This window comes from Schistocerca cancellata, chromosome 9 (assembly GCF_023864275.1).
Source record: "Schistocerca cancellata isolate TAMUIC-IGC-003103 chromosome 9, iqSchCanc2.1, whole genome shotgun sequence".
Classification (NCBI taxonomy): Eukaryota; Metazoa; Arthropoda; class Insecta; order Orthoptera; family Acrididae; genus Schistocerca; species Schistocerca cancellata.
Window position 1 is genome coordinate 495,923,634 of NC_064634.1, and position 12,679 is coordinate 495,936,312.

At 44.9% G+C, this 12,679-nt stretch overlaps 1 protein-coding gene across 1 annotated transcript in view; it reads right to left on the bottom strand.

Moving 5' to 3' along the window:
* The window catches only part of LOC126100797 (scavenger receptor class B member 1-like), a 224,877-nt gene that overhangs the window by 43,221 nt on the left and 168,977 nt on the right, over positions 1 to 12,679 (bottom strand). The window contains exon 3 of the mRNA XM_049911421.1: positions 10,878 to 11,041. Coding sequence (XP_049767378.1) covers positions 10,878 to 11,041 — 164 coding nt within the window. The remainder of the gene's footprint in view (positions 1 to 10,877; positions 11,042 to 12,679) is intronic.

Genomic DNA, 12,679 nt, shown 5'->3' on the forward strand with positions numbered 1-12,679 from the left:
GCCACGGGCAGGGCAGATAGGGGGAAGGGAGGAAGGGGGAGGGGAAGCCCTGGGGAAGAGGGGTGGAGGGAGGGGACGGGGGAAAAGGAAAGAGAAGGGACACAGTTTAATTTCCACTGTCTATACTTTTAAAAATAAATTCATAAAACTTTGTCAGAATGACCAGAAAGGATTCAGGATTTATAGTGGTGGAAGTTCAAAAATATAAGAAAATAATTTATTTTTTTACGTTTGTATTTCACCTTTTTTTCAATTACCATTGGCTGCATTAGTTGCTATAGGTACACTTTTCTTCATAACTGTTGTGTTCATAGTTCCGCGTAGTCAGCGCGTACACAACTTTCCCACTAGAGCGCGCCCCGCTAAGCAGAACAGCGCAGGCGCAGCGCTCGTCCGTCTCCGATCTACGAGATGGCGCTGTCATAAAGACGGACCAAATTCTGCTTCCGCCGATCCGCGTATTAATACGTAACGCAACATTAATATGTAACGCAGCCAATGAGATTGCTGCTAACGTAGAACATTTTCTCCTCGCGGATCACACTCGCGCAATGATACCTGAACGCTCGAGGTACAGACCTCCGATTAGTCAGTCTGCATTAGTCTGCATTTGTCTGTACCAGTCTATAGTCAAGTTTCAGTCTGCGCCTAATAAGATTATCATATTCCTGTACATAGCCATGAAGAGAAATATATAGACATTTTGTCAAGTATCAGAGATATGTGAGAATAAGATTAACGTACCAACGCCAAAGGAACTTCAGATTGTCAATTGTAAACAGCATCCAGAATCAAGTTACGTAATATCTACGTTTTTTTATTATTTTAATAAATGTGTGTAAAAATTAATCAAGTTCTGTTTAAAGTTGGTCACCGTCAATCTGCTACTCTAAGCGTGCAAGTGGCATTTCTATCGTCTGACCTGACGGCAGAAGATAAACACGCTACGATAAGACCACGAGACATATTGCTGACACTCGCCTACTTCGTTAGAGCGACAAGTCAAATAATCTGATGGTGTGTGTAGCGAAGGTCATACAGTACGCACACCACAATAAGTAAGGGAGATTCTTCAATGACTTTTGCACAGCATACAAACCATACCTAAAGGTGTATGAAACTCTAGAATTTTCCAAATCTATTAAAAACTGTGGTAAAAATTGAGATAATTAACTATAAAATTTGGAAATAAACATGAACCATAAAATATAACAGCACATTCATTTTTTCATAAATTGAATAATTTCTAGAGTTTTATACATCTGTAAGTATGGTTTGTATGCTGTGCAAAATTCATCGAAGAATCTCTCTTACTTATGAAGAAATGGGTACCTATAGCAACAAACGCAGCCAATAGAAGTTAAGAAATGATGAACTTTCACACGTAAAAAAAATTATTTTGTTATATTTTTGAACTTCTACTGCTATGATTGTGAAACCTGAATCCTTCCTGGTCAAGCTGACAAAGTTTTATGAATTTATTCATAAAAGTGTAGACAGTGGAAATTAAAATGTCCTGTGGTGTCTCTCCTGCTCCAAGACGGCCCGTTTGACTTCCTCCTCCCCCTCCCCCCCCCCCCCCACTCCCGCCCCCCTTAAATTGCCTACAATTTTCACCACTGTCACAAGTATAACGAACTATAAGGAATGCCAATATTCTCAAGTTACCAAAATACTGCGAGATGTTTTTTGCCAACTTTTTATCCGTCTGCCAAAGTCGTAACTTTATTTATTTATTAAATAAACAGATAAGAGAATTTTAATAAGCATTCCAACTATTAAACATAACTTTACATATAGACATATAGAATTAAGTTTTGATTTTACGAATTTATATCTATTTCGATTTTATAGTATCTAATATATCAGTAACTATGATTCGTAGTACAGGCAAACGCATGAAGTAATGCAGATCAAAATCTTGTAAGGGGTCAACCGCCTCCATCATATTGAGAATACACTACTGGCCATTAAAATTGCTACACCACGAAGATGACGTGCTACAGACGCGAAATTTTTCCGTGATTTCCCTAAATCGCTTCAGGCAAATGCCGGGATGGTTCCTTTGAAAGGGCACGGCCGATTTCCTTCCCCATCCTTCCCTCACCCGAGCTTGCGCTCCGTCTCTAATGACCTCGTTGTCGACGGGACGTTAAACACTAATCTCCTCCCTCCTCCTACAGACGCGAAATGTAACCGACAGGAGGAAGACGCTGTGATATGCAAATGATTAGCTTTTCAGAGCATTCACACAAGGGCCCGCATCTCATGGTCGTGCGGTAGCGTTCTCGCTTCCCACGCCCGGGTTCCCGGGTTCGATTCCCGGCGGGGTCAGGGATTTTCTCTGCCTTGTGATGGCTGGGTGTTGTGTGCTGTCCTTAGGTTAGTTAGGTTTAAGTAGTTCTAAGTTCTAGGGGACTGATGACCATAGATGTTAAGTCCCATAGTGCTCAGAGCCATTTGAACCATTCACACAAGGTTGGCGCCGGTGGCGACACCTACAACGTGCTGACATGAGGAAAGTTTCCAACCGATTTCTCATACACAAACGGCAGTTTGACCGGCGTTGCATGGTGAAACGTTATTGTGATGCCTCGTGTAAGGAGGAGAAATGCGTACCATCACGTTTCCGACTTTGATAAAGGTCGGATTGTAGCCTATCGCGATTGTGGTTTATCGTATCGCGACATTGCTGCTCGCGTTGGTCGATATCCAATGACCGTTAGCAGAATATGGAATCGGTGGGTTCAGGAGGGTAATACGGAACGCCGTGCTGGATCCCAACGGCCTCGTATCACTAGCAGTCGAGATGACAGACATCTTATCCGCATGGCTGTAGCGGATCGTGCAGCCACGTCTCGATCCCTGAGTCAACAGATGGGGACGTTTGCAAAACAACAACCATCTGCACGAACAGTTCGACGACGTTTGCAGCAGCATGGAATATTAGCTCGGAGACCATGGCAGCGGTTACCCTTGACGCCGCATCACAGACAGGAGCGCCTGCGGTGGTGTACTCAACGACGAACCTGGGTGCACGAATGGCAAAACGTCATTTTTTCGGATGAATCCAGGTTCTGTTTATCGCATCATGATGGTTGCAGCCGTGTTTGGCGACATCGCGGTGAATGCACATTGGAAGCATGTATTCGTCATCGCCATACTGGTGTATCACCCGGCGTGATGGTATGGGGTGTCATTGGTTACACGTCTCGGTCACCTCTTGTTCGTATTGACTGCACTTTGAACAGTGGACGTTTCATTTCAGATGTGTTACGACCCGTGGCTCTACCCTTCATTCGATCCTTGCGAAACCCTACATTTCAGCAGGATAATGCACGACGGCGTGTTGCAGGTCCTGTAAGGGCCTTTCTGGATACGGAAAATGTCCGACTGCTGCCCTGGCCAGCCCATTCTCCAGATCTCTCATGAATTGAAAACGTCTGGTCAATGGTGTCCGAGCAACTGGCTCGTCACAAAACTCCAGTCACTACTCTTGATGAACTGTGGTATCGTGTTGAATCTGCATGGGCAGCTGTACCTGTACACGCCATCCAAGCTCTGTTTGACTATATGCCCAGGCGTATCAAGGCCGTTATTATGGACAGAGGTGGTTTTTCTGGATACTGATTTCTCAGGATCTATGCACCCAAATTGCGTGAAAATGTAATCACATGTTCGTTCTAGTATAATATATTTGTCCAATGAATACCCTTTTATCATATGCATTTCTTCTTGGTGTAGCAATTTTAATGGCCAGTAGTGTAATATATCTTTGCCTCTCGCAGGTCGCCGTAGGTACTATCGATAGTCGAGCGCCCAATGCGCCAGACGGGAGTCAATGTCGAGGTTCCGGGCAAGTAAGTTGTTGGCTGTTAAGGGAGCAGGGTGGATTTCGGCAGGACAGCCGACCGCGTTTGCAATTATTTAACGACTGTGTGTGTCACCCAAAGCCGTGGGCCTGACGTCCAGCAAATATGTAGATGGCGTTAACTGAGTGATTTGTTTGATGTGTTTAAGTGTTCATTTGTGCACCGTGATTACGCGACAACAGCGCCGGACACCCGCCATTTGGATTGCAGTGATGATTGTGTATTCAGTGCCACATGAAGAATTTTTTCGTGGGACGATATTAATAGGCAACCTGTGACGAATTAACCGTTATTACTTTGTCGGATGAAGGAGTAACTGCCTTATTCGTGCTGTTTAGACAAAAGGTATAGAACATTAACAACAAAGTATGTACCGATTATTGTTACCAGACATTCTAATTAGCTTTGTTGGATTTGATACGAAAAGCTCCCGTGCTGTTAACCGATGGGCCTTTATCAGTTGCATACGGCCAAACTATTTTAAACTGTTAGGCTATAACCCACTAGTCATTAACGGTGAGCTTCATAGGAAGTGATTCAATGTGCTGGCTTGATTGTCAGTTTCAAAACAGAATTTTTTTTTTTTTTTGCAGGTTAAGTTTCAGTCATCAGTTGCAAATAAATTGGTCATATTCAGAAGCTTAGTTTAGCAGACAGTCAATATCTTTTTCATAGAAGGATTACGTCATGGTATGCTCGGTAATTTAAATATTTTATGCGATTATTTTAAACACTCTTTGACAATTTAAAATAACTGTATCACATCTATTTATACATTTGTCCCGAAAAAAATAGTACTGCACTTGCTCAAAATTGCAGCCATGAATAAAATAATAAATAAATAATAGCTGAGCCACACACGTTGAATCAAACATATAAACGACTGTAGCAGCTTGTCTGTGGATTCGAGCATCTTGCTCTTGCGGTAATATTTCATAAAGCGAGAACAGTTCCACCAATCGAAATCACTATACAGTCGTACAAGGTCTTGCAATTTGTTTCAGAATTCGTAATGAAGCGTTTCAGTCGCTCAAACATAGCCAGTCGTGTGTGTTGTCGACAACTGACTCTTTTTTCGGGAAACGTTGCGCGTCACAAACTAGAGTTTGGTTTATAGACGTTTTTAATTTGTGTTTGAAAGTGTAAATCTCGTCAGTCACTCAGTTACGTCTGTTAGTAAATATTTACCCCTTGCACTGAGAGATTTTATGTACGCTCTATTGTTCGTGCCGCATATTGCTTTTGTGATTGGTGTTGTAATGACGTTGGAAATGAGTGTTTTCTCCATAATAGTGTGGTGGCATATGTACTTCGGATGGCGTGCAAACGATACGAGTAGTAAAACCATCCCCGTTCTATACTGAACGATGAGGCTTGTCGATTCTTCCATCTTAACGGCCAAGAGCTTCCAATGAAGAACGTCAACGCAAAACGTACACGACTGGTATTGCTAGCAGGCAGTGTACAACCTAAAACTAAGGAATCTAAGATATTTTGGGTCAAAACCCGAAAGTTTTTGAGAAAATCACCCCTAAATGTTATGATGAGCGATCGACTCGAAATTAGCGGGATCGATAGATAATTGTAAATAGAGCATTTTTCATCAGGTATGGGGTCCAAAAACGCATACTTTTCCAGAAATCGAGGTAAGAAACTTTTACAACTGCCCCGTCTCAGCGTGTTCGGTCAGAGAGCTGGCTGGCCTCTGTAATAAAAAATCTGAGAGAAACGATCAACAACGAGCTTCAACGGATGTCATGTGACGTCCGCTATGACGAAATACAACGAACCATAACGAACAAACTGAAAAAAATAGCGCAACGACCACGGTAACTGGCTGGTAATCGGGAAACCCGGGTTCGAAACTCGAAGAAACCTAGCGGATGTTATTCTTTTCGTTTGTATTTTTCCATATCTCAATCGATAGAGATAGGAGGGTTAATAAGGTAAGTAAATGAATAAGGAATGATAATAATAAGGTAGGCAAACTGATTTCCCAAACGCCGTGAGTTAGTAAAGTATTAGACTTTTAAGCCTTGTCACATGAAAACAACTCCGAATAAAAGTGCTGCGACTTCCTCACGAGGGATGACAGATTAGCCAATCGTGCGACGCTTGTTTACAGCGAGGCACGGGATAGAATGCTCGCGGGGTTGACTCTTCGTCATATCATAGGGAAGGAATAGTATAGCTGTCGAAAGATTGCATTCATTAGATGCTCTTGGTGCCGTAAGTATATTTGTTTCGAATGTTTATATGACAAGTACCATCCATATAGTTGTTCGAAGAAAAGTGAGGACACATAACAGTGACTGGAAGAGCCATTGTAAAGTGACCTGGAGTAACATTTTAGTTGTTTACTATCCCAAGGGGTTTGAGAAATTTATTTGCCTATCTTATTATCATTCCTTGTTGATTTACTTACTTTGTTAACCTTCCTATCCCCATCAATTGAGATATGGAAAAATACAAACCAAAATAATAACATCCACAACGTTTCTTCGAGATTCGCAGCCATTTACCTTGGCCGTTGCGCTATCGGCGATAAGCGTTGACCATGTGGGTACAGAAGGGCAGTTGTAAAAGTTTCTTACCTCGATTTGTGGAAAACTATGCGTTTTCGGGCCCCATTTCTGGTGATGAAAAATGCTCTATTTACAGTTATCTACCGATCCCGCCAACTTTGAGTCGATCGCTCGTCATAACCTTTAGGGGTATTTTTTCAGAAACTCGGGGGTGTTGACCCAAAATATCTTAGATTCCTTCGTTTTAGGTTGTACACAAACGACCTGCCAAATCTGAGCCGAATCGGTTGGCCGTGTCTGAGGCCTTCCCCTTGTGAGACCCGCCGGCTGCTGGCCGGACGATGTGTAGCGCGCGGTTGCCGCCTCGCAGGCGCTGCGGCCCGTCTCCACGGAGCAGCCAGGCTTATGCTGTGCTTGCGACCACTCCGTGTGGAGCGTCACAGGCGCGTGTCGCTATGCTGAGGGTCTCTCACGCGTCTATACTCTTTATTGTGAGCATTCTATACCTGGGAACAAGTCAGAGGAGAGAGATGCATTCGGCGGATAACGTAAATACCAATAAATGAACTCCAGCTGCGTCAGAAAGCCGCGGTAGTTTAAACAGTCTATCAGGTGGCCACGGAGTTTTAATTCCCTCATCTCCCAGTGGTCTTTGATTTCTTTTCATCAGATTCTGTAGGAGCTGTCGGTGCCCGAGGGTTACATCTGAACATTCTGCTGGAAGTTTACGAGACGTGCAAACGGAAGAACGTCAGGCGCACACGGTTTCGTCAAATCTTGTTATTTACGAGATTTACCGATACATTTAACCTCACGGTCCAGCACGGTAATAAAGAACAATTCGACACTCGTGCCTTAAACTTTCCAGCCCTTTTCCATTATCAGCAGCAAGGTGAGATTCATTTTTTTAGGCAAATATATACAAGCTTTAACAAGGCAAAAGTATATATGTACCGAATCGATTTAGGTATAGGAAGAGTGACTAATGACACAAATGCGAATCAAAAGTGGTTTGAGGAACAAGGACTTATAGCAAAACCTAGAATAGCACTTACTAGCAAATTAGGTAAATTCTCTTTGCAGGGACTTGATTCACCTGGTGTACCATGGTGTACTTACGCGGATAAAAATCGATATGCGTTTCCTGTCTGTTCGAAACGTAAGAGACTGGTAGAGTCCAGTAAAGTAGTAATGTAGATCTTGGAAGAAAAAAAAAAAGAAAGAAAAGATGCGTATCGCTAGTTTCAAGAAACTAACCCATTTTATTGTGGCGTACTTTTGTGAAGATTAGAACTTAAGAAGGATGTTCAAGTACGTTCATAATTGAAATATTCGTCATTTACGGTAACAACAAATTGTATATGGAACTGTAAGATGAAATCTAATGTAGCTTTCCAAATAGAGATTAGTGTGTTACTGTTCATGTAGGCTGTGAGATTTTTTTTATTTGGTCTGGGACAGCGTCCGGTACTGCTCGCCGTCTCTAAGGGCAGCTTCCCTCTCACACAATGATGAGAGAATACAAGATGTAGCGCTAACTTGCTGTGGAAAGAAAATAATTTTTTCTGCGGTTGTTATTGTTTTGGAGCAATTGTGATACTACAAACCAAATTGCTTCGAACTGTTAAAATTTATTTAGAGATCTACAGGTACTTCATCTTCATGTCGAATGGATATAGGTTTTACGTGCAGTCATAGGAAAAGGTAGACGCACACGCACACCTCCTTGCTACAATTGCTGGTACCTAGTCCTCACGGTCTTGCATTGTGTTCTGACACTGCATTCTCTGGTCCTGACAGTCTCCACTTGTTTGTTCAGGATTCTAATTATCATTTTAAACTTTGAGTATTGGAAAATGCGGCACCTGTGTCTGAACAACCCCCTTAGGACAAATGACGAATCCATCAGATTCGTGACAGGATGGCGTTTGATAGTCTCAAGGGCAAATGCCACTCTTTGCCACTGCCTAACAGTCATTGTGGCCCACGTCACACTTGGCACTACTATAAAGTTTCTCTACTAGTCTACAATCAAGCCAATAACGCATATACAACTTTCCTGTTTTTCGTAAAACCGACATTGAGCGAGGAAGCAAAACAGCGCATAGTGGAGTATGCAGTTTTTGCTTGAAAATATGTGTAAGGAGAAAGACCATATACGGGAGAAACAATTTGTCTAATGGTTTACATGTCTCCCTATGGTAGCTGAAACTGACTGTGCGAAAGAAATCAAAATGGCACATTTACACAGCACAGCATTTTCTTTATCACAGTCCGTCTTAACAGAAAACCTATACATTGTTGTTTCAAAAGGTATGTAGCCTATGTCCATCTGAATATTTGTTAGAGTATCATGTAAAAATTTGAAGTAAATCGGCCAACACCTTTCAGAGATTTTTGGTAACAACGTTTCCCCTTCATATATCACATACTCAGTTACATATTGTGTTGTATTGTATTGTATTGTATGTTAACCGGGGACCTAGAAACGACGGAGAGGCTCCGTCCCCGCCGCAGCCGCAGTGGTCCACAACCCCACGACGACTAACGCAGTCCACTTCACCCCTCCGCCGCCCCACACCGAACCCAGGGTTATTGTGCGGTTCGGCCCCCGGTGGACCCCCCCAGGGAACGTCTCACACCAGACGAGTGTAACCCCTATGTTTGCGTGGTAGAGTAATGGTGGTGTACGCGTACGTGGAAAACTTGTTTGCGCAGCAATCGCTGACATAGTATAACTGAGGCGGAATAAGGGGAACCAGCCGGCATTCGCCGAGGCAGATGGAAAACCGCCTAAAAGCCATCCACAGACTGGCCGGTTCACCGGACCTCGAGTCAAATACGCTGGGCGGATTCGTGCCGGGAACCAGGCGCTCCTTCCCTCCCGGAAAGCCGTGCGTTAGACCGCACGGCCAACCGGGCGGGCTGGTTACATATTACAAACATTAAAAAAAATACATAGCGTATGTCCGTCAGAATGTACATTACAATGTCATGTAAAAATTTGAAGTAAACTGGTCAAGTATGTTTCGAGGTATTCGCCATAGGCCGTCGTCTGTCCGCTTTGCAGAGCGGTCAGGCCTCCGAACGGCAGGTTCTACGAAGAGGCGTGGACGTCTCCTGTCGTGGTTTCACCGTCCTTCAACCACATTCCACACACTCTGGCGACAGCAGCGCGCGAATAACTGTCCGATTCCGCCATTTCCGGGATGCTCGTTGCCCGGCGCCTGGCCATAGCAATCTGCCCTTTTTTCAGCGTCGTTTGTGTCAGTGGGTTTCCCCTGTTACGGCTCGCATCGTCGCTAGAATGGTTCGCCATTCACCTCTGCTCCGTTTACATACTTTCCTTACCGCGCCGTGACGCATTCGCAACTGCACTAGTCTCGCGGTTCGCAGTGGTCACAGTGATTTGGTTCATCATTGTGCAGGTGTTCTGTTTCAACATGACAACGCACGGTTCCATACGGCATGTACAAAAAATGGCTCTCAGCACTATGGGACTGAACATCTTTGGTCATGAGTCCCCCTAGAACTTAGAACTACTTAAACCTAACTAACCTAAGGACAGCACACAACACCCAGTCATCACGAGGCAGAGAAAATCCCTGACCCCGCCGGGAATGGAACCCGTGAAGGGATGTACAACACTTGCCACAATGTCAGATGGGAAGTTTGTCTTCTGCGTTGGAGGTACTCACCAGACCTCCCGGGAGGTTTTCGTCTTTTCGGAACGCTAAAGGAGACGTCTGACCGAGTGGTCCGCTACGCGGGGAACGAACGATGCGCGCAAGCTGCGCAATGAGCTCTCCGCTACAGGACGTCTGGACACCTCGTAGGAGGAAGGGATTAGCGTTTTAACGTGCGTCCACTATGAGGTCATTAGGGACGGGGCACAAGCTCGGGTTTAAAGGAACCATCCCGACAAACTTCTCATCTGACATCGTGGCATACATGCCGTATGGGACAGTGCGTTGTCATGTTGAAACGTAACACATACAAAATGATGAACCAAGTCACTGTGACCACTGCGAACCGAGAGACTAGTGCAGTTGCGGATGCGTGACGGCACGGTAAGGAAAGTATGTAAACGGAACAGAGGCGAATGGCGAACCATTGTAGCGACGGTGCGAGCCGTAACAGGGGAAACCCACTGACACAAACGACACTGAAAAAAGGGCAGATTGCTATGGCCAGGCGCCGGGCCACCAGCATCCCGGAAATGGCGGAATCGGACAGTTGTTCGCGCGTTGCTTTCGGCAGTCTGTGGAAAGTGGTTGAAGAACGGTGATTTAGGGAAATCTCTGAAAACCTAAATCGGGATGGCCGGACGCGGGTTTGACCCTTCGTCCTCCCGAATGCGCGTCCTGCGTCGCCAACCACTGCGCTCCCTGCTCGGTCTGGACACGTCGGCGGCTTTTCACTGTGCGCGGGGGAGATTGCGCCCCCCCTGTTGACAGTAAATGCTTCGGAATGTACTGACCTGTAGACGTAGGGGCCGACCTCCTCGAAGCGCAGCTTCTTGTCCTCGCCGCTGAGGAAGGCGTCCGCGTTGGTGATGTTGAAGAGGTACACCTTGAGGAACAGGTCCACCGGCGGCTTCCGCCACAGCTCGAACGACTCGCCGCCGTCGAAGAACATGATTTTCTGGCAAACACACAGACGGGCCACGCTCAGCGAAGCTTACTGCAGGCAGACGAAACGTACACAACGCGCTTTGCGGAGTGCTCAACCCTTGTTTACGGGCAGGTAGTGCTACCGCCTCACTGTGCGTATCTGCAGTGTGTATTGCATAACATAACTTCGAATTGGTCTCAATTATATGCAACTTTGGGTAGTGCGAATTGGCTGGCTTGGTTCACTAGAACAGAATACAGCTTACATTGCAACAAAGCCTATATTTAGCCCGCATCTCGTGGTCGTGCGGTAGCGTTCTCACTTCCCACGCCCGGGTTCCCGGGTTCGATTCCCGGCGGGGTCAGGGATTTTCTCTGCCTCGTGATGGCTGGGTGTTGTGTGCTGTCCTTAGGTTAGTTAGGTTTAAGTAGTTCTAAGTTCTAGGGGACTTGTGACCACAGCAGTTGAGTCCCATAGTGCTCAGAGCCATTTGAACCATTTTGAACCTATATTTAAAATCAAATTTCTTTCCGATACAAACAACACTGTCTTTACTGATGGAGAGACCAATCGTGTCTTAAATTACTGATGATTGTGTCGGAAAATGACAACAAATAAAAATTAAAAAATTTTCAACTATTGTACCAATCACCGTCTGCAGAACATTAAAAAGCAGAAAAAACTTTGAACATAGCTGCTAAGGTTCAGTGACCGTGTCAGAATTATGTTGGAACAAGTAAGCCCTCGGTCACAAATATTAAGTCAAAATTGACCTGGTTTCGACGCTACTATGAGCGTCGTCTTCAGAATTAGACTAACTGTTCTGAAACATATTAGGTATATACTACATTAATAAAATTAAAGTTTGTACTGACTGGCAAAGATGCAGTACTTACAAGTCACATTAAAAAAGATCTGAGCCGGAAAGGCGACGTCATGAACAGCTGAGAGATGGCGAGCCACTAAGGGCTGCTCGTACTGTGAACAAGGGTTGCGACGAGACTCTTATGCTATTTACACATTGAATGATATTGTAAGGAAGTTATAAATGTACACCACTGGCCATTAAAATTGCGACACCACCAAGATGACGTGCTACAGACGCGAAATTTAACCGACAGGAAGAAGATGCTGTGATATGCAAATGATTAGCTTTTCAGAGCATTTACACAAGGTTGGCGCCGGTGGTGACACCTACAACGTGCTGACATGAGGACAATTTCCAACCGATTTCTCATACACAAATAGCAGTTGACCAGCGATGCCTGGTGAAACGTTGTCGTGATGCCTCGTGTAAGGAGGAGAAATGCGTACCGTCACGTTTCCGACTTTGATAAAGGTCGAATTGTAGCTTATCGCAATTGCCGTTTATCGTATCGCGACATTGCTGCTCGCGTTGCCCGAGATCCAATGACTGTTAGCCGAATATGGAATCGGTGGGTTCAGGAGGGTAATACGGAACAACGTGCTCGATCCAAACGGCCTCGTATCACTAGCAGTCGAGATGACAGGCATCTTATCCGCATGGCTGTAACGGATCGTGCGGCCACGTCTAGATGCCTGAGTCAACAGATGGGGACGTTTGCAAGACAACAACCATCTGCACGAACAGTTCGACGACGTTTGCAGCAGCATGGACTATCAGCTAGGAGACTATGGCTGCGGTTA